Here is a 27,656-nt window from a genome sequence, read left to right as displayed (position 1 = left end):
TAGTTAGCTAGTACTCTGCCAGTTCCATGTGCTGTGGGAGATCATCATGCGTAATAACTAAGTGCATAGTAATTATTATTGTGTGATGCTGCAAGGTGGTCCAGTGGTGCAGTCAGTTGTGCTCTTGCTTCCAAATTATGATATCGGAGTTTGATACCCGTGCGATGTAATCTTTTTTAACACTATTAGTGTGGCTTTAGACAGACAGACACGGCTCTCATTATAGTAAAGACTGCTAAGTTAGCTTAAAAATACAAAACTCAAATTTGTGTTTGCATTTCATTTGTGTCAATATGAAAGAAAAGTGAAGACAACTCTTGATATTACACTATCATATTTAGCATACGAGTAGGTTGTCAGACTTTTTTCAATGCTTGTCTGAACCACTACTTGAAGTATCATTCAATTGACACTTTCTACAAAGAGGCCTAATGTAAGACATTAATAATGCAACAACTTTGCTTGAACTCCTAGTGGTTGCCAGTTAAAGATTTTAATACTTGGAAAGGTCATCTTTACCAAACTGAACAATATGTCAAAAGCCATGCATGTTTGAATGCATTGGAAGTTTACAACAAGATATCCAAGCTCATTTGATAACAATGAATATTGTAATATACACCAGTTATACATCAGATCTTTGGTTTTATCATAAGTACTCATCACCTGTTCACTTACTTGGTAGCTACTACCAGCTCTGGAGAGATCACTTTGCAATTATGACAAAACATTGTGCTATTGGATGCAGCAATAAATCAGGATATGCGCTTACCTGAGTTAAAGTCCCGGTTTTATCAGAGAATATATATTCTATTTGACCGAGTTCTTCATTAAGTGCTGTGGTACGGGCTTTGGCTGGGGTGTTTTTCGGCTCATAGTACATTTTAACATCCCAGTTGATCCACAGGCTCTGTACAAGTCTGAGAAACTCGACGCTGTAATAAAGATGACTCCTTATGGTGAGCTAGTAACAGGTAACATTTACTTGCAGATACTTCTAATGTTGGACTAATGAACAGTATATATTCAACAAACAAATAAATTTAAAGAGTAGTTGTCTCATACCATGTAATAAGAAAGCTATTACTTTGTGTCATGAGCAGACAATCTTTAAAATTGCAAATCTTAACATTTGACATTTTTCTAAAATGGTAACACGACTATTTCTTTCCGGATTCCTAAAAGACGATTTCTTTGTTTGTAGCAAATTTGAAATATAATAAAAATTGAACAATTATTTGCCCTACTGGACAAGCAGAACAAGAATTGCTAGTGCGAATTATATAGCGAGCTTAAACAGAATTAATATTTCAAGAGAAAGCTAGCCATTTGACATGTCAGTAAGCAAGTGAAAACAAGAAGCAAGTGATTGTGGAGTGGGTAACAAGAGGTGAAAATGACACGCAATGAAGCAAATGTCAATAAAAAGTGACTGACATTGGAGGGCTTGTTACAGCAAACAAAAGTAACAACGGTAAGCAAGTGACTAAGTACATGACATTAAAAAGCGACAATAGAAAACAAGTGTCATGGCATTTTACCTTACATATAGAGATATAGGCACCACAGTATTCAAAAGAATAAGATATGAGAAGAAAACAAGTATAGATATGACAGTGGCTCCTGCGGCGACAGTGCCATCCTTCTGGCCTGTGCTTGTGCCGGGCACAAATGTCTCCCAAGGGAGATAATCCTGAAAATGATATCCTATCGTGGTCTCCCAAACACCACAGGCGATGACACATACTAATGACATCAGCAACAGGAACACGACAATCTACAACAAAAGGTTATGGCGAAATTAATCAATCAGTGCAGTGCATTTACTTTTTAGCACAGCAAGCGCAATACAGTGATTGCTAGCAAGTCAATTGAGTGTGTATAAAGAGTAAATGGCTGTTAATCCCCTACAAAGTTTACCAATCTCACTAGCTTTTTATCCACTCAAGTATTCTTAAATCTTATTTACTAATTTTGATGAATGTAAACAATATAGAATCAAACAGCTGCAAACAGTTCAAGTGGTTATTTTACAGACATATAATAGACAGTGCCTTATTTATGGGTAGAGGATCCGCATTGTCATATTGAAAGCATGCTAATACTGCACTCCCCCTAAAGCAAAATGAGATTTGTATCCAAAAATTAGAAAAGGTTTTTAACCTTTTAATAGGCTGGGTTTTGCTGAGTTAGACGGCAATCACATGTAATTGGATAGTTCCCAGTGTGACATAATAAAACATGTATCATACTACTAAAAACATGTATTCTATTACTAAAGACATGTTCCATATTACTAAAGGCATGTACCATATTACTAAAAGCATGTACCATATTACTACAGACATGTGTCATATTACTTAAGACATGTACCACATAACTAAAGATATGTATCATATTACTAAAGACATGTACCATATTACTAAAGACATGTATCATATTACTAAAGCCATGTATCATACTACTAAAGACATGTAACATATTACTAAAGACATGTAACATATTACTAAAGACATGTACCATATTACTAAAGACATGCACCATATTACTAAAGTCATGTACCCTATTGCTAAAAATGTGCATCCCGTTATAAAAAGTATATATTAAACTATTAATGACATGAATTGGATTAAAAAACCATAAATAATTATCGAATCAGGTATTCACTTTTTTCAACAATTTAGGAGAATAAAAGTAAAGACAATCGTACACATAACTGATTTTAGGCTAAAGGGCTCACTAAAAATTTCCTGCAAATTTTTACATCAACTCTAATGTCAATTTTTATATAATCAGTGTAAAATGTAGAGCTAGCAAACATATGCTAGACCCTTTACAAGCTGTGTAACATTATTATATACCTAGAAAGGGAACTGACACACTGTCCTTGGTATTCAATAGAACTCAAACAAGGTACTTGGAGGCATTTGGCATGACTGACCCACCTCAAGGAGTCACTGGAAATGGAACTAACAGTCATATCTTATCCAAAATGGTAGTAATTCTAACAACAGTAAACTGTAAATTACAGCCCGGGACCAGCTAGTAACATTGTTTGGTATTCCTAAGGCTATAAACGGTTTGCACACATACTTACGCCAATGATTAGAACATTCAGCAGACGGTCTGTGTGAGTTCTTTTAAAAACCGATTTACCGCTGTTTTTCATCAGCTTTGTGTCCTTTCCAGCAAATATGACCATTCCGTAGCACCACGTAGTGTTGCGCAGGACACATCCCCTGAGCAGCACCTGGTCATTGTTGAGGGCAAGAGTTTGGTCATCTATTTCTAAGGTTCCTTCAAACTTGGAGAGCACATTGTTGGGAGGTTCACACACGAGCTTGACTGCAGACCAGAAAAAACCAGCACCGTTATTGATAATATATAACACAAGGTCACAGTAAGCACTCCTGAGATTCCTTCAAAGGATAGTTAAAATTAGCGACTACACGAACCCTCTTGGCAGCATCTAGAGAATAGATGAGGGTTTGAAGCTTCATACCTTGAAGGTGATAAGAATATTCGAAATGTCCTTAGTGTATCACCTTATAATACCCCAAACACCTCACCGTTATGCATTACAATAACGGCTGCGGTCTTATGACGAAAGTCATGATAGCCTAAACCATCCAGGGATTCTTTATTTACAGGCATGCCACAGACTTACACAAGCGATGCTTGCAAAGGACCCTAGAGGCACTAACAAGAAACAAAACACTCATTGCTGGCAACGTAAGCTAGAATGTTTTGTATCAATGTCTCTTAATAAAAAATTTATGAAATGACTTTCATGGATTATTTTTACTCCACATATTTCACCCGAGACATAAAAACAGCCCTATTCAAAGGACTCCGTTGTCAAAAAGCAATCGTAAAGACTAAAATATTTATGGACTGCAGGATTTTTTCGAAATGTGAAGCGCTATTTTGTAGAAAAAGCATGTGACACTTCCACTGCCTTCAAAGACAATTCACACTTGATGAGGTAAATGTACGTACATTCTCCTATAGTTTCCGGTTTTAAATATATTAAGATATCGACATTCCTATAGTAGCAGAATATTCAAAGTTCAGAAGCTACGCTCTGAGAAGACAGCAAACTAACATTCTAAAGGGATATAAAACACTGCTACAGACTACAAAGTTGAATAAATGAAAAAGTTCAACTCAGTAGTGCAAAGCTGAAATAACTTTATTTCTAACTTTTACAATCGAATTGCAACAGAGTTGGCTTTCTCCAATATAGTCAATCATAGAATAACACCTTCTTCATTAAATAAACTCAAATATATTGATTCTAATAACATAAAAATAATTACAGCAATAAACCTGTTTCAGCACAATTACAATAGATACCGTAACTCCCTTTTGCTAACAATGGCTGGAATGAGAGAGAGGATAATTATCAATTTTGGGTTTCATACTTTATAATGCTGAGGGTTCACAATATATTCGTCACCCATTAACAGAGCCGCTCCCCAAAGTTTTTGTAATATATTGTAGCAAATGATATAGCAAATTTTTATGATAAGAATGAGGATAAAGTTTGTTAACCTCAAAGATCGTTCGTAGAAACCAATAATGCCTTGTAATGACGTATCTCAGCAGCAAGGTCAACAAATAGAAGTAATTAATAGTAAATCAATAAGGTTATAGAACAGATGACACTCACGTGATTGCTTGCTTCGTAACAATACATAAATATACACAAGCAATAAGCAATAAATGAGGCCATTTGTTCTGCCACGGCTAACAATAAAAAATGACTCAACCTAACATACTTTTCCCTTATATACTCAAAAATAAAATACATCAAATCAATGAGTCACAGGTAAAGATATGACATGAACTACCTACACTGAATGCTAGAAAGTTGAAAATATGACATGAACTACCCACACTGAATGTTAGAAAGTTGAAGATATAATATGACCTACCCACACTGAATGTTAGAAAGTTGAAGATATGATATGAACTACCCACACTGAATGTTAGAAAGTTGAAGATATAATATGACCTACCCACACTGAATGCTAGAAAGTTGAAGATATGACATGAACTACCCACACTGAATGTTAGAAAGTTGAAGATATAATATGAACTACCCACACTGAATGTTAGAAAGTTGAAGATATGACATGAACTACCCACACTGAATGTTAGAAAGTTGAAGATATGACATGAACTACCCACACTGAATGTTAGAAAGTTGAAGATATGACATGAACTACCCACACTGAATGTTAGAAAGTTGAAGATATGACATGAACTACCCACACTGAATGCTAGAAAGTTGAAGATATGACATGATCTACCCACACTGAATGCTAGAAAGTTGAAGATATGACATGAACTACCCACACTGAATGTTAGAAAGTTGAAGATATGACATGATCTACCCACACTGAATGTTAGAAAGTTGAAAATATGACATGAACTACCCACACTGAATGTTAGAAAGTTGAAAATATGACATGAACTACCCACACTGAATGTTAGAAAGTTGAAGATATGACATGAACTACCCACACTGAATGTTAGAAAGTTGAAGATATGACATGAACTACCCACACTGAATGCTAGAAAGTTGAAGATATGACATGAACTACCCACACTGAATGTTAGAAAGTTGAAGATATAATATGAACTACCCACACTGAATGTTAGAAAGTTGAAGATATGACATGAACTACCCACACTGAATGTTAGAAAGTTGAAGATATAATATGAACTACCCACACTGAATGTTAGAAAGTTGAAGATATGACATGAACTACCCACACTGAATGTTAGAAAGTTGAAGATATGATATGAACTACCCACACTGAATGCTAGAAAGTTGAAGATATGACATGAACTACCCACACTGAATGTTAGAAAGTTGAAGATATGATATGAACTACCCACACTGAATGCTAGAAAGTTGAAGATATGACATGAACTACCCACACTGAATGTTAGAAAGTTGAAGATATGACATGAACTACCCACACTGAATGTTAGAAAGTTGAAGATATGACATGAACTACCCACACTGAATGTTAGAAAGTTGAAGATATAATATGAACTACCCACACTGAATGTTAGAAAGTTGAAGATATGACATGAACTACCCACACTGAATGTTAGAAAGTTGAAGATATGACATGAACTACCCACACTGAATGTTAGAAAGTTGAAGATATAATATGAACTACCCACACTGAATGTTAGAAAGTTGAAGATATGACATGAACTACCCACACTGAATGTTAGAAAGTTGAAGATATAATATGACCTACCCACACTGAATGTTAGAAAGTTGAAGATATGATATGAACTACCCACACTGAATGCTAGAAAGTTGAAGATATGACATGAACTACCCACACTGAATGTTAGAAAGTTGAAGATATGATATGAACTACCCACACTGAATGCTAGAAAGTTGAAGATATGACATGAACTACCCACACTGAATGTTAGAAAGTTGAAGATATGACATGAACTACCCACACTGAATGTTAGAAAGTTGAAGATATGACATGAACTACCCACACTGAATGTTAGAAAGTTGAAGATATAATATGAACTACCCACACTGAATGTTAGAAAGTTGAAGATATGACATGAACTACCCACACTGAATGTTAGAAAGTTGAAGATATGACATGAACTACCCACACTGAATGTTAGAAAGTTGAAGATATAATATGAACTACCCACACTGAATGTTAGAAAGTTGAAGATATGACATGAACTACCCACACTGAATGTTAGAAAGTTGAAGATATGACATGAACTACCCACACTGAATGTTAGAAAGTTGAAGATATAATATGAACTACCCACACTGAATGTTAGAAAGTTGAAGATATAATATGAACTACCCACACTGAATGTTAGAAAGTTGAAGATATGACATGAACTACCCACACTGAATGTTAGAAAGTTGAAGATATGACATGAACTACCCACACTGAATGTTAGAAAGTTGAAGATATAATATGAACTACCCACACTGAATGTTAGAAAGTTGAAGATATGACATGAACTACCCACACTGAATGTTAGAAAGTTGAAGATATAATATGAACTACCCACACTGAATGTTAGAAAGTTGAAGATATGACATGAACTACCCACACTGAATGTTAGAAAGTTGAAGATATGACATGAACTACCCACACTGAATGTTAGAAAGTTGAAGATATAATATGAACTACCCACACTGAATGTTAGAAAGTTGAAGATATGACATGAACTACCCACACTGAATGTTAGAAAGTTGAAGATATGACATGAACTACCCACACTGAATGTTAGAAAGTTGAAGATATAATATGAACTACCCACACTGAATGTTAGAAAGTTGAAGATATGACATGAACTACCCACACTGAATGTTAGAAAGTTGAAGATATGACATGAACTACCCACACTGAATGTTAGAAAGTTGAAGATATAATATGAACTACCCACACTGAATGTTAGAAAGTTGAAGATATGATATGAACTACCCACACTGAATGCTAGAAAGTTGAAGATATGACATGAACTACCCACACTGAATGTTAGAAAGTTGAAGATATGACATGAACTACCCACACTGAATGTTAGAAAGTTGAAGATATGACATGAACTACCCACACTGAATGTTAGAAAGTTGAAGATATAATATGAACTACCCACACTGAATGTTAGAAAGTTGAAGATATGACATGAACTACCCACACTGAATGTTAGAAAGTTGAAGATATGACATGAACTACCCACACTGAATGTTAGAAAGTTGAAGATATAATATGAACTACCCACACTGAATGTTAGAAAGTTGAAGATATGACATGAACTACCCACACTGAATGTTAGAAAGTTGAAGATATGATATGAACTACCCACACTGAATGCTAGAAAGTTGAAGATATGACATGAACTACCCACACTGAATGTTAGAAAGTTGAAGATATGATATGAACTACCCACACTGAATGCTAGAAAGTTGAAGATATGACATGAACTACCCACACTGAATGTTAGAAAGTTGAAGATATGACATGAACTACCCACACTGAATGTTAGAAAGTTGAAGATATGACATGAACTACCCACACTGAATGTTAGAAAGTTGAAGATATAATATGAACTACCCACACTGAATGTTAGAAAGTTGAAGATATGACATGAACTACCCACACTGAATGTTAGAAAGTTGAAGATATGACATGAACTACCCACACTGAATGTTAGAAAGTTGAAGATATAATATGAACTACCCACACTGAATGTTAGAAAGTTGAAGATATGACATGAACTACCCACACTGAATGTTAGAAAGTTGAAGATATAATATGACCTACCCACACTGAATGTTAGAAAGTTGAAGATATGATATGAACTACCCACACTGAATGTTAGAAAGTTGAAGATATGACATGAACTACCTACACTGAATGTTAGAAAGTTGAAGATATAATATGAACTACCCACACTGAATGCTAGAAAGTTGAAGATATAATATGAACTACCCACACTGAATGTTAGAAAGTTGAAGATATGACATGAACTACCTACACTGAATGTTAGACAGCTGTTCCTCTGTATATTGTTCAATAACTGCTGTCTCAGGGAGAGCCTGTCTGACTTTTAGGTTAGTTTCGCCGTCTAACTCAGCCGTCTCGATATAGGCGAGGCTGTTGGGCTCACTGCTGGCCAGAAGCAGCAAATCTGCCTGCATGACACATACATAGTAATAATATGAATAATAACATATATGATAGCGTTAAGTTAATATTCTAGAAATACTCAGATCAATCACTCAGATCTCTTAAAGCAGACTCAATTTATTCCGCCCCACGATATCGACAATAATTTATCTCGAACTTAAAATTTGGTGATTTGTGTACTGATTATATACGTTATTAAAAGATATACGTGGCTGAACTTTCCATGGCGAGTTATCCGTATCCGTTATAGAGAATATTCGGTATCCATTAAAACAAAAACGTTTCGCAATGATAAAATTAATGTTAAAAGTTTAAGGTTTACTAAAATACATACTAAAACTTCCTTCAAGTATATGTTCTTTCAAATATACTTACTAAATTCATTCAAGTTACATTCAGAGTTTATGTTACAAGTCTGTCTCGGGAGTAAAAACTCTCCACGTAGTACATTGTAATGTTATATTATCTTGGGCACGCAGATCATAACCACAAAATGCACTAAAGTCATTGTAGGTACCTATAGTTACTAAGGTTAACATAGTATTTTGGTACTAGTTTTAATGATGATGATTTGTACCTATAGCCTACGATGTTAGTCTACATGCCAACTTTTGCGCGCCAACACTGAAACGAACTGAAATCATATAATTATTGTATGCCAAATAATTTGATTGTAATCATAGCGAAAATGACTATATTTACCCATTAGTCGCTAATGATTTCACATTTACATTTAAACACCTTTGCATTTTTATTTGTCCTTCCAATTTATTTCAATGAAACACATCTTTCAAGTTCTGAAATTTGAAATCTACTGCTGCTTGAAAGCCTTTTTCAGTTGTTTTATTTATTTTTAATTTAGTTGTCCTGCACAAAACTTTTTCCTCGTGATATGTAGTTTGAAAGTTAGAATGGCAAATGTTGTTATATATAACAACATTTGCCATAATATTATGTTAAACACAAATAAATTTTCTGTCCAAAGACTTTTCTATTACCTGGGCAACGACGGATAGCACAGCTTGTCATGAGAAAAGCTTTTTGTGTAATTGAAATAGATTAAGGGAAAAAATACAAATAACTGTAAAAGTTTTCAAACTTTTTCAAACAGCTTTTAAACTTCATACCATGAGGAAAATGTTTCGTGCAGATCAAATAAATTAAAAAAAATAAAACAACCATAAAAATGTTTAGATGTAAATATGAAATAATTAGCAAGTAATAACTAAATTAAGTCGATTTTGCTACAATTACAATAAAAGATGATTCGGTAATGATATAATTAATACGAACTGACAAAACAAAATAGAAATCTTGAATATATAGAATCAATATTAACAATTTGTTGCATAGAAGTGTGTGAGTATAAAAAAGGTTACTGTCCCAGCAGAAGCTATTCATCAAAAATTTGAATACAACGATGCGGAGACAATATAATTATCCACGTGAGAAGAATTGTCTTTGACCCTAGATATAGTAATTGAACCTTATGAAAAATATTTCTTAATAGTGGCTTCGTAACGTGTGGCCGCATCGGTAAAATAATCAGCGTGCGCTATAGCTATAGATGAAATGACAGACATACTTTGAGAAATATATATAGATTGTGATTATTTGTATTGTATTATAACCAAAATATTTAAATACATTTTATGAAGAAAATGTGATAAACTTATTGATTACACTAAGGAAAGACAACTCTATTATATCCAAATGGTAAAAATCTAGAATTCTATTTTTCAGCTCTGCATAACTAAGCTGAAGACTTTGGTTCATAAGTTTTAATATATACAGCGTAATAAAAACTGGCTACTATATGTAATTCTTTGTGTAAGCGTGAAAAGCTTTAAAGAGCGTTAAGCGTTAATATTGTCTAATAGATTCGATCTCCACATTTGGTGTGTAAGAAGGTCTGCTACAGTCTCTTAAGAAAAAGGCAATTGAATGGAAAAAGTTTAATGCAAGTTGTTTGTAATAATGATCTTTAGGAATGTTTAAAACTTACAGCAACGAACTCATTACTGGACATTTTGATTATGTCGCCAACAACAACATTTTGCCAGATTTGTTCTGTAAGTTTCCCCTCTCGCAGCACCTGTGATTTTTTGTTGTTCACTTCATTGTCACTCTTGTGCCTTTGCTGAAAAGTAAACAAGCTATTAAGTTGGACCGACACAGAATAAATTCCATCAAAATAAGGAGAAGGGCCATCAGAGTGTTATACTAAAACAGAAACGTATAATAGTACGCCAAAATAACATCAGAGAAGTAGACTAACAGTGAGCAGTAATGAGTCAGTTATAAAATCAGAGCTTCTCTCATCCGTATTCTACAATTACAAATGCATAACCACCACATTTTCATGATTTAAAGATATATTACATAAGAGTTGATAATCTGGTAAAAAGAGTTACTGGTAGGTTTCCATCAGCCAGATAAGACCCTAGGCAATCTAATTTTATGAATTTTGACTGTTTGTTCAGCCTAACCCAAAACAGGTTCAGTAACTAATCAAGTACCAAATACATTTACAAAGTTGTTAGCCTATCAAAGATTGTTTCTAAAGTTCTTTGGATTCACAATGTCAATGACCTTCGTTAAGATGACAAGTCTTGCAGTAATATGCTTCCAAGTTTGTGTTCAAAGAAAAATGGTACTATCATATTTATTTTACCATAAAAAAACTAATGTGAAATCGTAGATTTCTAACTAATAGAAATAGTAACAAGTACGGTTGTTAACAGCGCTGTACTTCTATATGTTGCAGCCGTCACAAAACTTCTCCTAGGATCCATTTTTGGAAAAATAAATACCACAGAGAAAAACATTTTTCGAAAGAATAAATCTCCATAATTTTGTGTCTTTTAGGCATTGACGGAAGCTATCCAAAAGTGGTCTTCAAAACATGAAAACGCAGTCAATACAAGCTGTTTGTTCTCCTTCACAAGGAAAGAAGTTTTCTTCAATACCCAATGTATGTACCCATTATTTAATATCAATGGTTAAGGAATGTCCATAAGCTGTCCTATTTGCTCTGGTCAGGTCAACAACGACTAACTACTACCAGGTGAACATATATGTACAAGGGTGTTCAATGTTTACACCAGAACACAGCCCTAGAGACCTACTATATCATCATAGGCATCTTTAGCAGCAGTGACGAGCAGCACGAGTACCAACGGCACCACAGTTGTGATCCACGTCAGTGAAGAGATCCATGGTATCACCTGGAAATCAAGCCCGATAAACAAAGTCATACACTACTATAATGTAGTCCCAAATTCGTTACATTATTGTCTTAACAGCAACATTGTTGACTAGTCTTTGTTATTTTTATGTCGCCGTAGTCTAATTTGCTTGTTATGTCATTGGTGAGTGATAATAAAGATTATATCTATCTATTTAAAATAATTCTTTGATAATGAACAGTAATCAATATGTGGCTTATCAGTTCTCCATCGTTATTAGCCTAATGAATATGGTATTGAGGTCGGCTTATGAATAAATGTTTACAAAATTTCTCATTTGAAAGAGTTTTCAAGAGTCAAAGTATATGCCAGCTTATACAATATATATACAATTATATGCGTAAGCAATAATGCCTTTTATAGTAGAGAAAGCCAGATTAAGCCTAGTCAAACACACAGCCATTTAGGACATGGCGTAGGCTGTAGATTTGCAGTATCCATGACTCAGTGACAACCATTAAACAGTTCAGTAGTTGTGGCAGGAGCACATGCTATAAAATTGTTGTGAGCGGGAAAGCTTCTCAGATTTATTGTTTTGCAACATTAAGGTATTTTATTGCACAATCGAATAAGTCTTTTAACATCACTTTCTTCTCAGAGCAATGTTGTCTAGATAAAATCGATGTTTCAAATTGTGCCAATCGATTCTGCAAACACACTGGTCCATGACTACATTTCTCTTCTTCTTCTTGTAATGTATTAAATTTTTGTCCGTCAAATGTGGGTCAAGGACAGTAGGTTTATGATTACTCAAGTGGTAGCTAGATACAGACTGCTTCACTATGAACATTTATGACATAATTCTACTTCAAATGGTCATTTGCAGCAGCTTTTGAGATAAGTGACCTCTAGGTCTGTGTTATATGAAATCGTAAAAGGGCTTCCTTCCTAACCACCCAAGAAGGAAATGTCTTGATATCCCAAAAATGTCTAGAAATTAGCAAATAGTTTCAAAGATAATCAAATAACTTTCAATATCTATTCTCTGTTTGAAAGTTTTAAATAATATAAATTTGGGTCTGTCCACACGTCTTTCATTTACATTTTGGGAGTTGCTTTTCCCTGCATCCATTCAAAATATATTTTGTGGTAACAAGTGTTGTCCCATCATCACTGAAAGTTATTTTCAAATTAGGTGTTGCTCATATTGCGTGCTCAAAATATCTCTCAAAATCATAACGACAAGTCACAGAAGTACAATAGGCCAGTTGAAGAAGAATGTGTCATTGCAGGCAAACATTATATGCACTTAATATTGTGCATGAGTTGTTATATACTACTACAAAACCCCAAAGTACATTATACATCAATTTAATACAGTCTACGGCTGATGGGTCTGAATTTAAAATCTGTACTGAAGATTCTCAGTCCATGATAAGCTATTGTGAAGGTGAGTGAAAGCACTGAAATGTAGAAATGCTCGACTTCATACCTTCGTGTTTAAATGACATCCGATGCTTCTAACAACACTTTTTTACAAAAGTTAAACTAAACAACAAAGTTAGAATTATTTTTAATAATTTTTATCGGCTGCTGTAGCTCAAGTACAACTTGACATTTCTAAAAGAAAAACTTTAAAAACGATTGTAAACAAAATGTCGGGCATAATGATATTCTAGTAGAAGCTAATGTTGCTGTAGCCTATGGAAAAGAGCAGCGCATGTACATGTAAGGGAGCAAGGAAATAGAAGCTAATGTCGCTGTAGCCTATGGAAAAGAGCAGCGCATGTACATGTAAGGGAGCAAGGAAATAGAAGCTAATGTTGCTGTAGCCTATGGAAAAGAGCAGCGCATGTACATGTAAGGAAGCAAGGAAATGGAAGCTAATGTTGCTGTAGCCTATGGAAAAGAGCAGCGCATGTACATGTAAGGGAGCAAGGAAATAGAAGCTAATGTCGCTGTAGCCTATGGAAAAGAGCAGCGCATGTACATGTAAGGGAGCAAGGAAATAGAAGCTAATGTCGCTGTAGCCTATGGAAAAGAGCAGCGCATGTACATGTAAGAGAGCAAGGAAATAGAAGCTAATGTTGCTGTAGCCTATGGAAAAGAGCAGCGCATGTACATGTAAGGAAGCAAGGAAATAGAAGCTAATGTTGCTGTAGCCTATGGAAAAGAGCAGCGCATGTACATGTAAGGAAGCAAGGAAATAGAAGCTAATGTTGCTGTAGCCTATGGAAAAGAGCAGCGCATGTACATGTAAGGGAGCAAGGAAATAGAAGCTAATGTTGCTGTAGCCTATGGAAAAGAGCAGCGCATGTACATGTAAGGAAGCAAGGAAATAGAAGCTAATGTCGCTATAGCCTATGGAAAAGAGCAGCACATGTACATGTAAGGGAGCAAGGAAATAGAAGCTAATGTTGCTGTAGCCTATGGTAAAGAGCAGCGCATGTACATGTAAGGGAGCAAGGAAATATAAGCTAATGTTGCTGTAGCCTATGGAAAAGAGCAGCGCATGTACATGTAAGGGAGCAAGGAAATAGAAGCTAATGTTGCTGTAGCCTATGGAAAAGAGCAGCGCATGTACATGTAAGGGAGCAAGGAAATAGAAGCTAATGTTGCTGTAGCCTATGGAAAAGAGCAGCGCATGTACATGTAAGGGAGCAAGGAAATAGAAGCTAATGTTGCTGTAGCCTATGGAAAAGAGCAGCGCATGTACATGTAAGGGAGCAAGGAAATCTTTTCTAGATTATTTGAAGATCCTGTAGACTTTAATAAGCACAATATTCTTGCTAATATTGTACTTATTAATTACTTACAAAAATATGTGGGTGTAGTTCAAAGTTTAAGGTCAAATCTTGATCCATTTCTAGTAAACCTTAACGAGCGATAGATAGTAGGCTTAATTGGCTGAATCAATTAAGAATGACTAGCATTTTGTTAGCCGTAAACCGCAATTCTTTTTACATCAAATGATGAGTCGAAACCGAAGTTGCTTCTCGACCCATGACCAAATATGCCTACATTTTGGACAATTACAAAAATTGCTACTTGAAATAACTTAAAATTTGGTGATTCAACATAAGACACTCTGCTGGAGCACATGATGCTATCCTTTTGACAACACGGTGCTATCAAAATTGTTTCACCTGGACATGGCCCAACAGGATTTTCAAGACCCTAATGTGTAATTAACCATGAAATACATTTGAATAATAGAAGTTATATACAGGAGAGTGTAGTCATTCTGGTCAACTTACTATACATTGTAACTAATTACATGCAAGTATAACTTTATTGACTTGTAGGCGTTAATAGCAACAAGTTTTCAATCCAAATGTTGAGTGACATCAGGACCACACAAATGTCCATAAAGTAGCTGCAGTAAATCATTGATACAAAGCTTTCAGTGACTGAATTTATGATCCATAGGGACCAGCGTTTCAGCCCTTGAGGTAGATATAAAGTTCGCATACATTTCTCTCAGCCAAGATACGACAGCAACAAGCCTCGTAGTGATGTATACCAGCTACTATATTAGTAATTTCTCCGTGTCAGCCAGCACTTACCTGAAGGATAAGTAGAACTAGAAAATAAAAGTTGGCTATTCTCTGAAACTGTTCAAACAAGTTTAAAAACAGGAAGTTCCATAGTGTGTACTTGGACGTTTTGATATAGTTGTTCGCATAGTTGCTGGCTTGATTGTAGTCAGAGCTGTTCGTACATACTCGTCGTTCAGTTTCTACAGCACAGAGAGCATGCCCAGTACTAACAGGAAATACACAGTTATATGATGCCAATTATAGCAAAATCTTCAAGGTTTTGTGGCAGATATACTGGAAAATCAGTCTTTTTTGTGGCATGTCAAATCATCTTTGCTAGTATAAATAAATGTACAGTTTATAAAAACAGAAAAAATAAGCAGCTTTGCAGCTGAGATGTTTTAACAAATGTATAAACATCTATCTTGTGATCCGCTCCATCTTACAGCAAATCTCATGGCCCCCAATATCGGGGAGTAAGATTGAAAAGACGACTCTAAGAGCCATCATAGAAGACATGTTCATAGGCACTTTTAGGCATCATCTGAGCACCTTTGAGGCTGTTCTACAGAACTGAAGACCAACTATGCTGGTCAACCGTCTAGGCCCAAGGGCTATTTCACCAGTTTTCATCAGTAATTGGCTAATTGCAAATGAGGCCACCTTAAAGAACTTCTTAGCAAGACTGAAACACTTTTAAAAGTAGACGCACCAAATACGCCTGCATCTACAGTCAAACCTTAACTTAGGAAGCAAATCTCTAAACAAATATCCATTTAGATACTTGACTCAGATACTGACTAATTTACATGAGAACATCACGTGACAAAACAATAACCAAATGTAATGACTACGTCAGAGAAATACACTGATTCCGATCTACGGCGGCTTTTCGTTTTTGAGCTTTTAAGGGCTTGTAATCACATTTCCACATATGTGACACTTACAACACAACAGAGTAAGACATGGTGAATCTTTTGATACCGAATAACTGTAATGTGAATTTTGTTGCATGTCAACCTTTAACTATATCACACGCTATTGATAAACTGCTAGCGACAGCGGCAGCAACAATGCATGGAACACAATAGAGGTGAATGTCGACACAATGAAGGCGTTCCTTGGCCTCATTACTAGTGGTCATTCAGTTCAACTCTTTATCTACTTGTGAAAGGCTTATCTATTATATGCATCACTCCTCGTACTTTCACTCCTCGTATTTTCACTCCTCGTACTTTCACTTCTCTTACTTTCACTCCTCGTACTTTCACTCCTCGTACTTTCACTCCTCTTACTTTCAGATTGACTAGAAGGGCAGCCTAATGCAGATGTTATGCTTATCTAGTGTACAAGCAGTTGCTCTGACTAGATTAAGAGTTTTTTGGATGACATACTGAGTGCTGACAGCCTCTGACGAGCCTGCTGACAGATGTTTTTCTCGACTCTATTAAGTACCAGTGTAGTTTTGAGACTGTTTATCAACTTATGAGTTTTGACATATTAATATCAAGTAGCAGCATATTGCGAATTATGGTTTCATGGTAAAACATTTAGTTATATTAAAAAAATGTAGAAAATGTGTTTAAAAACAATGTACATGATGACAGCCAGATATAAAGTAAAAACCAGACTTCTTGAACTGTCTGCTTCCTTGATATGACAACGGGTAGACCTATATATGCTCCTACCCACTAGTTGTAATAATGAATCTAGCTTGCTCAAACACCCAAACTTGACAGCTAAATTTACAGCGCATGGACAACACAGGCTGATGTTTCAAAACGAGGAAGGAAAATGCAATGAGCATATGTAAAGTGGGTGACCTAGATTATAAACACGCATAAAATGTCCTTGCGGTGTCATAATAATATGTAAATCAAATGCTGAGAATGGAAATGAATAAAAAAACAATATTGTCAAAAACACTTTTGCACTCTCACCAAATCGGTAGTTGGCATGAAAACTGCTATGTAGATAGGTCATAATACAACCAATCCAATAGAATGCCTCAGAAATATTGAGCCTGCAACTAATGGGAGTTGACACAGAAAATACAAAGAATTGAGTGCATGTTATGAACCAAAGCTATGGTGTCAAGGTCACAGAAATAGCGATTAGTAACACAATAATCTAACTATTGAGCGTACCTTACCATGCATTTCAATAGCGTGGTATCAATTGAATAAAAGTATTAACCTGGTTTATCATACTCACTGTTGACTAAGCCTTTTATAAAAAAAACATTTTCTCCATGTCTTCATCGAAATGAAATTATCTGTATTACCAAAGTAAACTTATAGCATCTATGGATGAGAACTAATTCTAAAGGTCATGCAAATGTCACATCACAATTCTAAAAAATAACACATCTAACGTCAACTAAAGTCAACATTCTAAAAATATGCAGCCCTAGGTCTTTGCAGTTGACTTTTTATAATAAAACATTCCAAACCATTTTTTCATACTAAATTCACATACAAATGATTATTCATTTGCTGAGGTAACCCTAATAATGTACATAAATTCAGGCCTTCATAAAACTCTTTATTTGTATAAACATTTACTCTACTATCTTGAAGCAGTTATATTAGTCTTCCATGCTAATATATAGGAAAACTAGGCTAATTTGTTTCCTTATATTCAGTTAAACCAACTGCATTCAACTCATTAGTGCAGCACAGTCAAAGGCAGCATCAAGAGTGAATGCTGACTTGCAGATTGCAGTCATTACTTAAGCAATCGCCTGATATTCAAAACCGGTAAGTAAAATTTTTGGAGGCAGATAGCATCGACAAACAAGATATCACACTCGAGCATGAGCGCACTTTCACACTTGAGCTACAATGTGAAATGCACAAACAGAGAATAAATCCCACGCATTGAATATTTTGAATGTGATTCATTAGAAAGCAAACAGTTTCTATATGTGAAAATTTTTTATGTAAGTTAACTTCAATGAATGTAAGTTGACTTCAATGAACGTAAGTTCACTTCAATGAACGTAAGTTCACTTCAATTGTTCACAATGGTGGCTAGATTATCTGCAAAATGAATTCACTGCCTGCTGACAAGTTTGAAAGGTTGCTACTAGTGGTTGCTGAACACATTGAAATCATTTAACTAATCACAGCTAAGAATAGCCTAGCGTGATGCATCAGCCTCTGATAAGACTATCTAATGCTGCAGCGGCAGCACCTGCAGCGAAACGGAACAGCAATGAAGTAATCAAAACATAGAAATAATTACATGTATACTGAATATTCGAAGTTTGAGAAGTTCTTGGTAACAAATTAATATTAAACCAGCTATATAAAATTGAGCGACAGCGAACAGCTGATGCAAAACTTGTGAGACAGCACTTGTGGGAGTTTTCAGTACAACAGCAGCAGACTTGAGACACAGTAAGGTTACCTTTGAATGTCATTAATAATAATTGTATTTATGCAAACAAATTACAAAGGTGACAAGCGCTGACACGTGGTTATCATTCAGTTCAGACATCCAACGGTTGCACAAACTTCAAGTTGTAATAGACCGTTTTCTCTCTACACTCTTCAAGTCATGCTTGGCTTCATAGTATCAATCTGTGAACCTTACCCATGGAATCAACCTTCTGCCTTCCCATTGCTAGCGCCGTGACACCTCTGGCTGGAAGTGCCGTTAATAAGACTTTACCATCAGAGCTACAGGTTGCGTTCGTTCCGACTGCTGACCATAGGGTTCATCGTAACAATCACTGCCTCAATATCGAGTGTTCAGTAACCACACGATGCTGACGAGTAATCCATAAGCTCTCACAAATACCAATTGTTACTTAGACAGCGTGTTTGTATACTGCCATGGTGATACGGATAGAACCACACCGCTAGTCCGCTATTCATCATTAATCATTTCTGTTATTAGCTTTAGAATCCGTGTGTCAAACGTCACGCGAAGAACAGCCAACGAATCTCGAAGCAGACCTGGCAAATCGATTAAGTATTTAATCAATTCAATATGGATTGTAGGACGGATCGATAGTTTGCTTTAGTAATATACTACCGTACGATATTAATAGGTTGTGTGTACCAATGAGGCCTCTATCGTCTGTATTCAAAGGTGCTTAAATACAGTATCTCGAGTGTCTATTACACCAGCGTAGGGGATATACATGAAAACATCAATATTTGCTTTGTAAGTTAATACAATAGCAAAGACAATCAGCATTATTGACTAATTGAAAGGTCTGCCTCGCTTCTAGCCTAGCAACATGCTCCGCGCACAAAGTGTCTGGCTTCAACAATTACACGGGTAAAATAACAAAGCAATTAGTGTAACTTTGAGTAGGTTTTTAACTCTTGAGGCAGTAGAGTAACACTGTGCGCTTTTGGATTTCCCGCTAGAAAAAATATCTACCTCTGAAAGGAGGTTTAGTCTATCGCAAAGCCATAGATTTGGAGTCATTCCTTACACGATGCTTTCACCAAGAGACAATTGACACGGTATTGACTCTAGAGATTAGATGATATGTGACCGAATCCGATAGAAGATATTCAACATTCCCCGAACTTGAATGCTACACCAAGCAGTTGTTTAACTAACTATAAAATTCTCAGGCAGCAGATATTGAAAGGCAAAGACTTATACACCTGCTGCCTGAGATCTTCATACCCTAGGACATTTATATTTCGCTAGTATTTAGTTTCGTGAGTAGCATACAGAGTAAAATTTCGCTGCAACTTAATTTCGCAGCTCTGATGAGTGCGAAAATATAGGGATGTGAAAATAAATGCAGTGGAACAAACATCATTAGATTCCTCAAGTCCAGTTCGCTGGTACGAAATATTTTTCAATTTGGGACTACCGTACTTTTCGGACTATAAACCGCACCTCTATATAAGCTGCATATGCTTTATTTTCCAAAAACGATAATAAAACAATACATAAGCCGCACCTTAGTATAGGCCGCAGAACTAAGGACTGTGCTTTTTAACGTGGCAGCAACTTTACCATTTAAAACGGAACAGTGCAGAACGGCACAGTTTCATATTATCCGACGCTTTTTAACATAGTGCCTAACGGGACAGTACCATGAGGCATTGTTTCGTATTTTCTTTCACCGCTAGAAGCGCACTAATTGGGATTCCCGTTAGTGCGCCCTAGCGGTGAAAGAAAAAGCCACAGATTAGCCACACCCTTATACCTATAAGCTGCATGGCTCAAATCATCAGAAAAATGTAGTGGCTAATAGTCCGAAAAGTACGGTAGTTTGTATTTGTGAACCGCAGGTAGAAATGTGTAGGCGAGATCAATAATGCAATTTGATCGCTTGCTGCAGTTTGTCTCCTGGACTATAAACGACGTCAAGGTCCCTGCCGCAGTGACTGATGTGGTACCAATATTAGAATTCAAGTATTTATAGCACGCGGCACAGCGGTGGCCATGGCCCCCCGGGTTGTTATTGCTTTTGGTTCGTAATAAAATTCATCACCACAATAATTATTATTCAATTTTATGACTTTCCCTACCAGACTGTCATCCTCATCAGTTACAAATTCAATGACTAAACTAATATCATCATCTTCCTCATTTGTCTAGGCTTTTCCAAAAAAACTTATTATCTTAATTTGTTTTGCCATGCTGCTCAGTCGGTGTATTAGCTATAATGAGTTTAGCAAAAATTGCTCAATGAGTCAACCACACACGAAAATTGCCTGCATTTTTAATATGACGATTTTATTGTGAATATCAATGAAGAAAGCCATTTAATTTCGCGTTTTTGCTCGTTCATTATGATAGTTTAGTTTCGCTCATGAAATTTTCGCGAGAGGATGTTGCCGCGAAAACGCGAAAGTTAGATGCCGCGAATACATAAGTGTCTTAGGGTATCTCGTTAAACAACTGCTTGGTTTGTGAATTTTATGGCGGGATGGTAGGTCTGCATAAGCTCTTCATGGAGGCAGCATGGACGGTGTGTATACTGTCAATGCTGCCTCCATGACTGGGTTAACATGCAGACCTACCAGCCCCACCTCTCCTATGATCATCACAAAAGTGACCCAATTTTTCTATAATTGTTAGGCTATGTTTCGAATACAAATGCCACATGCATACCGCATTCACATACCCTCTGAAGGTTGGGCATCCAAAAGCAGCCGAGATGGCGACTGTACGTTATACACGTAGTCTAGTAATTTAGTCAAATGAGCTGGCTTCATTGTTTAGTCGGAACTATGTTTAAAGCATGTAATAGATCGAGTTATCACACAAACAAAAACATGATAGGTGAATAAATATTTTTGTAATGCCCCCTGCAAACAGCTGACAACTCCTAAAATGATAGAAACGTGAAGTAAAAGTTGCTTCTCTGTTTAATTGATAGTAATCTGTGAGGTGAATCATCATTTCACTATAAAAAAGAATAAATAAATTGGACAAAGTCAAATCAAATGGCAAATTGTAAAATCAAAAGGAGAAAATATAATACAGTCAAACATGGATAACTCGCCCACGGATAGCTCGAACACATGGTTAATTCGAACGGTTTCTTTGGTCCGTTCCCACGTAATGATAAATTGCTATAGATAACTCGAACTCAACACTGTTAACTCGAACTGTTTTTTGCCCAACGGCTACCGAAACGGTTGTTATCGCTTAAGAAAATCACTTTATTCCAAGCCATAGAGGTAAACCTCAACTTTTCGTAATTCATAAGCGTCGTTATTACCACCATCGGTAAAATATTTTTATCAACGACTTTTCTAAAGGTTTGGTGAAATTTGATTTATACCAAACATCCGCTTAGCGATCGCCCTTCGGAAGCAAGGTAAAGTGAGGTAATCTTTGCATAAACTTCAAGAAAAATCGGCAAAATGGATCGTGGGTAAAACGCTCAAAAGAAAAAGATGTCTTTTCTTTTGAGCATTTCAACAACGATCAAGTTTTGCCAATGTCAATCTAAAAAACGTCCTGGCAATAACATCACCTCAAACAACAAACCAATCTCAACTGATAGAAAAATCTCTATACTTTTTGATAAAAACGTTTTAAACTTTACATTAGAAGCATTTAATTTGAAACAAGCCATTTGTGCTTTTGATTTATATCATAGTTTGTATATGTACATGTATCTACTAATAAATAAGTAAATACATGGACTTGTGCCAGTGCTCTGATAACTTGAACGCTCTGATAATTCGAACACTTTCGCTCGGTCCCGTGAAGTTCGAGTTATCCATGTTTGACTGTATATTACAATTATAAAACTTGCTGCAGTAACATGACTCCTAAGAGAAACGCAGTGTATACTTGCTTTATCTTTACAGTATACATTTTCTGTTATATGCAACTACAGTTTTGAGATTTGTATGTATCAAGCCCAATAGTTTCAACTTCACATTTATATATGTCTTCAATACTTTTTTGACTTGAATCGAGTTTTTTATAACTTTAAACAAAGTTGTAAGACAACATTGCAGCAGTATAGTTCGATAAACTTATTGAGAATGGCTCCTGACAGCTGCAGTTATATATATAGTCAACAGCAACCCAGCTGACTCAGCTGAACTACGAGCGTGCAGAGCTGACCGGTGAGGTAATCACGCACTATTACAGGCCATGTTCGTAATTTAGTAGTAGCTAGTCACTCTAGATCAGCTATGGCTAATGGTCGATCTAGATCCGGATGCGGATCTCTGTAGTTATTTTGTGGATCTTTCAAGATGGCTGACAAAAAATATTTTTGAAGTATTTTTTTTAAAGTTTGGTTTAGAAAAGATTTTTGTAAACTTCTCTTAGAATTTTTGTAAATTCATTCTTTCAGCAATGAATTTTGTGAAAAACAATTCTAGAATACGACTCACAAATACTCCTCTTCATGAATTTTAAGAGTCACTGTAAGTAGCAGGAAACCGTGTTTTGATAATAGTGTGAAGTCAAAGCCGACGCATCATTTTTTTCATTGATAACAGACATTTATTACAGCACATTCATTCAGTGATTTTTAGTCAAATCATTTATTTAAACAAAGTTTTTAAAAATCGTATTTGACGCCTTGTTTTAAGATGTACACCAATAATTGCATGTTTATATATGGTAAAATTGTAAAAAAGAATGCACATCTACAGCCCGTCGTGGATCTTTAATTTGTCAGATTTAGTTGTAGCAGATCATGGCCAAAATCATTTGCCCATCCCTGCTCTAAAGGCTTGTACACACTGTATCGCAATATGATAATGATAATCCCACAATACATCGGTGATCAGTTGTGATAACATTGTTTATATTATCCAACCCATCCAGTTTATGCAGGCCAATAGTCAGTAGCATAGCGTTCTCACTACGCAATGCGATCGCCGAAACGATGAAATGGCAGTCCCGCAGTAACTATCATGAAGGAACACATAGATTAAACAATATGCTAACAGCAATCACCATCGCCGAAGGGGTATATTGCTCAGACTGTTGTGGATGCTCGGTGAAATATCGATGAGATTTAACAGCCGCAGTGCATTTCGACATGTCTGTGTAGCCTTGGCAATGTCATCGATTTACGGTGTACATAGTTGACCAATAATCGTTGAGAGGACAACCCCAACATATGGTAATACAGTGTCAGTCAGGCTTCCAATACAATTTACACCAAATGATGACCATAATAATATGATAGGTAATCAGTAACATGATCAGCACCAAACAAACATAATTGATATCCATCAAACTCTGCTCATGATCACCACAACTGACCAATTTTTTAACCGAGAACATATAGCTTGATGAAATATTTGACTATATACCCACTATAAAATAATTATCTACATATGACTTTTGTAGTTCCTTAAAACATTGCGGCTTTTCTAGGAGAAAGCGAAAATACTAGTGGAAACAAAAAATGAAAAGCAAAAATGTATAATCATACAAATATATAAACATGTTAGTTTAAACTTCATTGAGTCATGACGTGAGTCATGACTCAATGAAGCTCAGCTGAAGTGAGCTGAAGTGGACTTCACTCAGCTGAAGTGAGTCAGCTGAAGTGAGTCATGACATGTATCTATATCATTATCTCTACATCCGAACCTGTGCTCTGCCCAGCCCAATTTCCATTTTTGCATCCCTCTGAGAAAGTGACAATAAATGCCTCAGTCTATTGATTATCATTACTTTCCAAATTAAATTTATTGATATACCATTTATTTCTCTTATAAAGTACATGTATTTGTTTTAATGTTATGTGTAGTTACCTGAAGTAGTTATTGTATGGTTGTTGCAATGTGGAAGGGATTAAATAACATTGACGGTTAATTTTTACGAACACTTGCTGCAACACATGAAAATATATATTATAATATATTATAATATATATTATAATATAAAATATAAAGAGTACTCAGCTGTTAGTTAATCACTACAAATTGGTTTTAAACATAGATCTGCTCTCACCAAGGGATAACATCTAACATGTATGTGTGTATTTACAGTGTATATACCGTAAAACCTCTAATTGAATGCCACGGCACTCTATTTTTCAACCCTTTCTGTATAGTGGCGGTCAATTGGAGGCAGCGTTCAAATAGAGGCTGGCAGTGTATTTTTCAAATGGCACGTCAGAATTTTTGGAAGATAAATTTAGTCCTATTACAAGGGAAGCGAATGTCGCCTATATTTTACTCTCTTTTTTCGGTGGAGCGATATTAAACCTTTCGGATGCAATAAATCTACCAACTTACCTCCAACTTGTCCAAGATTTCTTATAAATGTGCATCGTGAAATATAATATAATCCAGAAATATCTTTACCAGTTGATATCTGTTGCTTGCAATTGACCTGCGATGATATTATAGCCTGTGTCCTTCTTTGCAATTTGTTGGCACTTTCAAGTTTTATTTCACGCTAAATTTGAAGGCATTAATTTTATATCTATATTTAAACTGTTGAATAAAAGCTCATTGTATTCATTGATATGTTTGCTACAGTTTGCAGCCAAAACTAGCTTTTTATGTGCAAGAGAAGTAGAGTTAGGAGCATCGATCCATTGTAAGCCGTGTTAAGATAGCCGCAAGGATGTTATTAAATAAAATTCTATAAATCTGCATATTTATAAGTTATACAATCATAATCTTTTAAATGATACAAATAAATATTCATGAAAAAGTGACATAACCGAACTATATTTATATTACATGCAGTTCTAAACAAAAATTAACGTTTTTAAAACAAAAATATTTCCATCGTTTGCTCGACCAGCTGCGTTCTGATTGTGGCTTTCGACGGAACGAACATCTTCTAGTTGTCCAATACGTTCCACAATGTCTTCTAGCCTTAACTCTTCTTTTGCACTACTGAACTAGTCGATAATAGCGTCCAAACAACTTTTTGGCTGAGCAAAACTTTTACGCACTGCATTTAGCACTAATGCAATGGCGTAAAAGTTTGCTTAGTAAACATAACCTTCGGCCTAAAAATTGCGAACCGATTTTTATATAAATGTCCTATGAAATATTAGGACTTCAATAAACAATGAACTACTATTAGCCTGAGACAGTTAGTAGTAATTTCTATGGCATTGCTTTCAAAGTTCATGTACCATCGGAAATTTAAGCCGTCTTTTTATATATGTAGGCTACTGCGAAGTAGAAAGACTAGAGAACTACTACTGGCCTGAGACCATTATTGATTATTGCTACGGTGTTGCTTTCAAGGTTTTAACAAAAAACGAAAAGCTTTGGAATTAGAGAGCGAGAAAATTAATTGTTATTGATATAAACAATTTATTATTAATACAGTTTTTATGGACATTTTTCTCCTCATCAGTTGATATTATGGGCTCGTAAAGATCAAAGAATGTCAAAGTGGCGGTCAAATGGAGGAGGCGTTCAATCAGAGAATAGGTCAATTTTTCAACTCTTCTCTCAGGGTGGCGATCAATCGGAGGTGGTGTTCAAATAGAGGTGGCATTCAATTAGAGGATTTACAGTATTTATGTGTATACATATGTATATATCTTTAATCATATACACCGTATATAATGTCTTGAATCCAAAGAATCTGAGCTTATCTTTGGTTTCCTTCAATAGAGTTAAAACATCAAAGACGTGGTTATGCTAGCTACAATGTCAAGAAGCCCACGACTCCAATTACAGCACTATCTGATCATCAATCTGTGCACCCTTGGTTGAAATTACAAATATAAAGTTTTAGAGGAGATTGTTTTAAATAAAAGTGTTAGGTAGAATGTTTTAAAAAAGTCTAGTAGATACCAACTTATACAGTAGAATAATAATCACACAGACGCAGGGGGTGGAAAACTCCCTATTGGGAATCACCAATCCCTATGCTAGATTTACCATATGTGTCATCATAGCTTATCTAAAATAAATTGATGAGCCACCTAATAAACCAAGTTTCAACTTTGAAGTTTTGCGTTGAAAAGCCTTACAATGGATGTAAAAGTCCTAAAGAAGACAACTCTTACAAAAACTAAAAATTGTTCATCACTGAATCAAGTCATATAAAGAGAATGAGTAGGTAACTCCAACTGAAGAATAACTTGGCAGCTGAATCAACCTTTAGATGGTCAATGTGCGAGCCTCAGGTATGACGTTTACAATACATCAGAAAATATGGTACATCAAAAAAATCTCAAATAAAAAGTAAAAATTCGTAAAATGAAGTGAAATTACGAAACTACTGCAAATGTTTCCACAATGTTGTATAATAACATTCCTTTGCCAATGGCAAAGGATTAATGAAAAAAATGGAAGGGCACTTCAGTTTACTACTATTAGCAAGCAAGAAAATGATGACCATGTAAGCAAGTAAATTTATTAGCAAATGAATTGGTGAGTAAATACTTGTAACTATTATCTAGGGCAATGAGCCAGTTACTTTCAGGGTCATGTGCCTCTTCCAGCCTATTGCAACTGCTCTGGTTGTTTAACAAAATCTCAACACTAAAATCTAAGACTAATCACTGCTCACATGACAAACAAACATTTCATTCCTCAATTACTTCTGGAGACACAATTCATTCCATATTTCTCTCTCCAGAGCTTTTACTGCGAAGACATGGATATACATAGTTACATGTATACAATAGTTTGAGCTATACAATAATTTGAGTTACACAGTGGCTCAAGTTGTACAAGCTTTCCATTGCCCTAAGAAAAAGTCACACAATATAATCTTCAGCAAAAAATTGAGGCTGTACCCAATGAGTTCATAAAAGCATATAGGTGTTTTTCCTC

At 35.6% G+C, this 27,656-nt stretch overlaps 1 protein-coding gene across 1 annotated transcript in view; it reads right to left on the bottom strand.

Moving 5' to 3' along the window:
* LOC137385364 (phospholipid-transporting ATPase ID-like) overlaps window positions 1-27,656 on the bottom strand; it is a 48,336-nt gene that overhangs the window by 20,409 nt on the left and 271 nt on the right. The window contains exons 2-8 of the mRNA XM_068071813.1: window positions 15,460-15,632; window positions 11,834-11,932; window positions 10,711-10,845; window positions 8,554-8,710; window positions 3,098-3,345; window positions 1,542-1,777; window positions 773-935 (exon numbers count right to left, since the gene is read on the bottom strand). Coding sequence (XP_067927914.1) covers window positions 773-935; window positions 1,542-1,777; window positions 3,098-3,345; window positions 8,554-8,710; window positions 10,711-10,845; window positions 11,834-11,932; window positions 15,460-15,632 — 1,211 coding nt within the window. The remainder of the gene's footprint in view (window positions 1-772; window positions 936-1,541; window positions 1,778-3,097; window positions 3,346-8,553; window positions 8,711-10,710; window positions 10,846-11,833; window positions 11,933-15,459; window positions 15,633-27,656) is intronic.

Source organism: Watersipora subatra, chromosome 1, assembly GCF_963576615.1.
Source record: "Watersipora subatra chromosome 1, tzWatSuba1.1, whole genome shotgun sequence".
Classification (NCBI taxonomy): Eukaryota; Metazoa; Bryozoa; class Gymnolaemata; order Cheilostomatida; family Watersiporidae; genus Watersipora; species Watersipora subatra.
The sequence above is the reverse complement of the archived record's forward strand: the minus strand, read 5'-3'. Positions and strand labels throughout refer to the sequence as shown.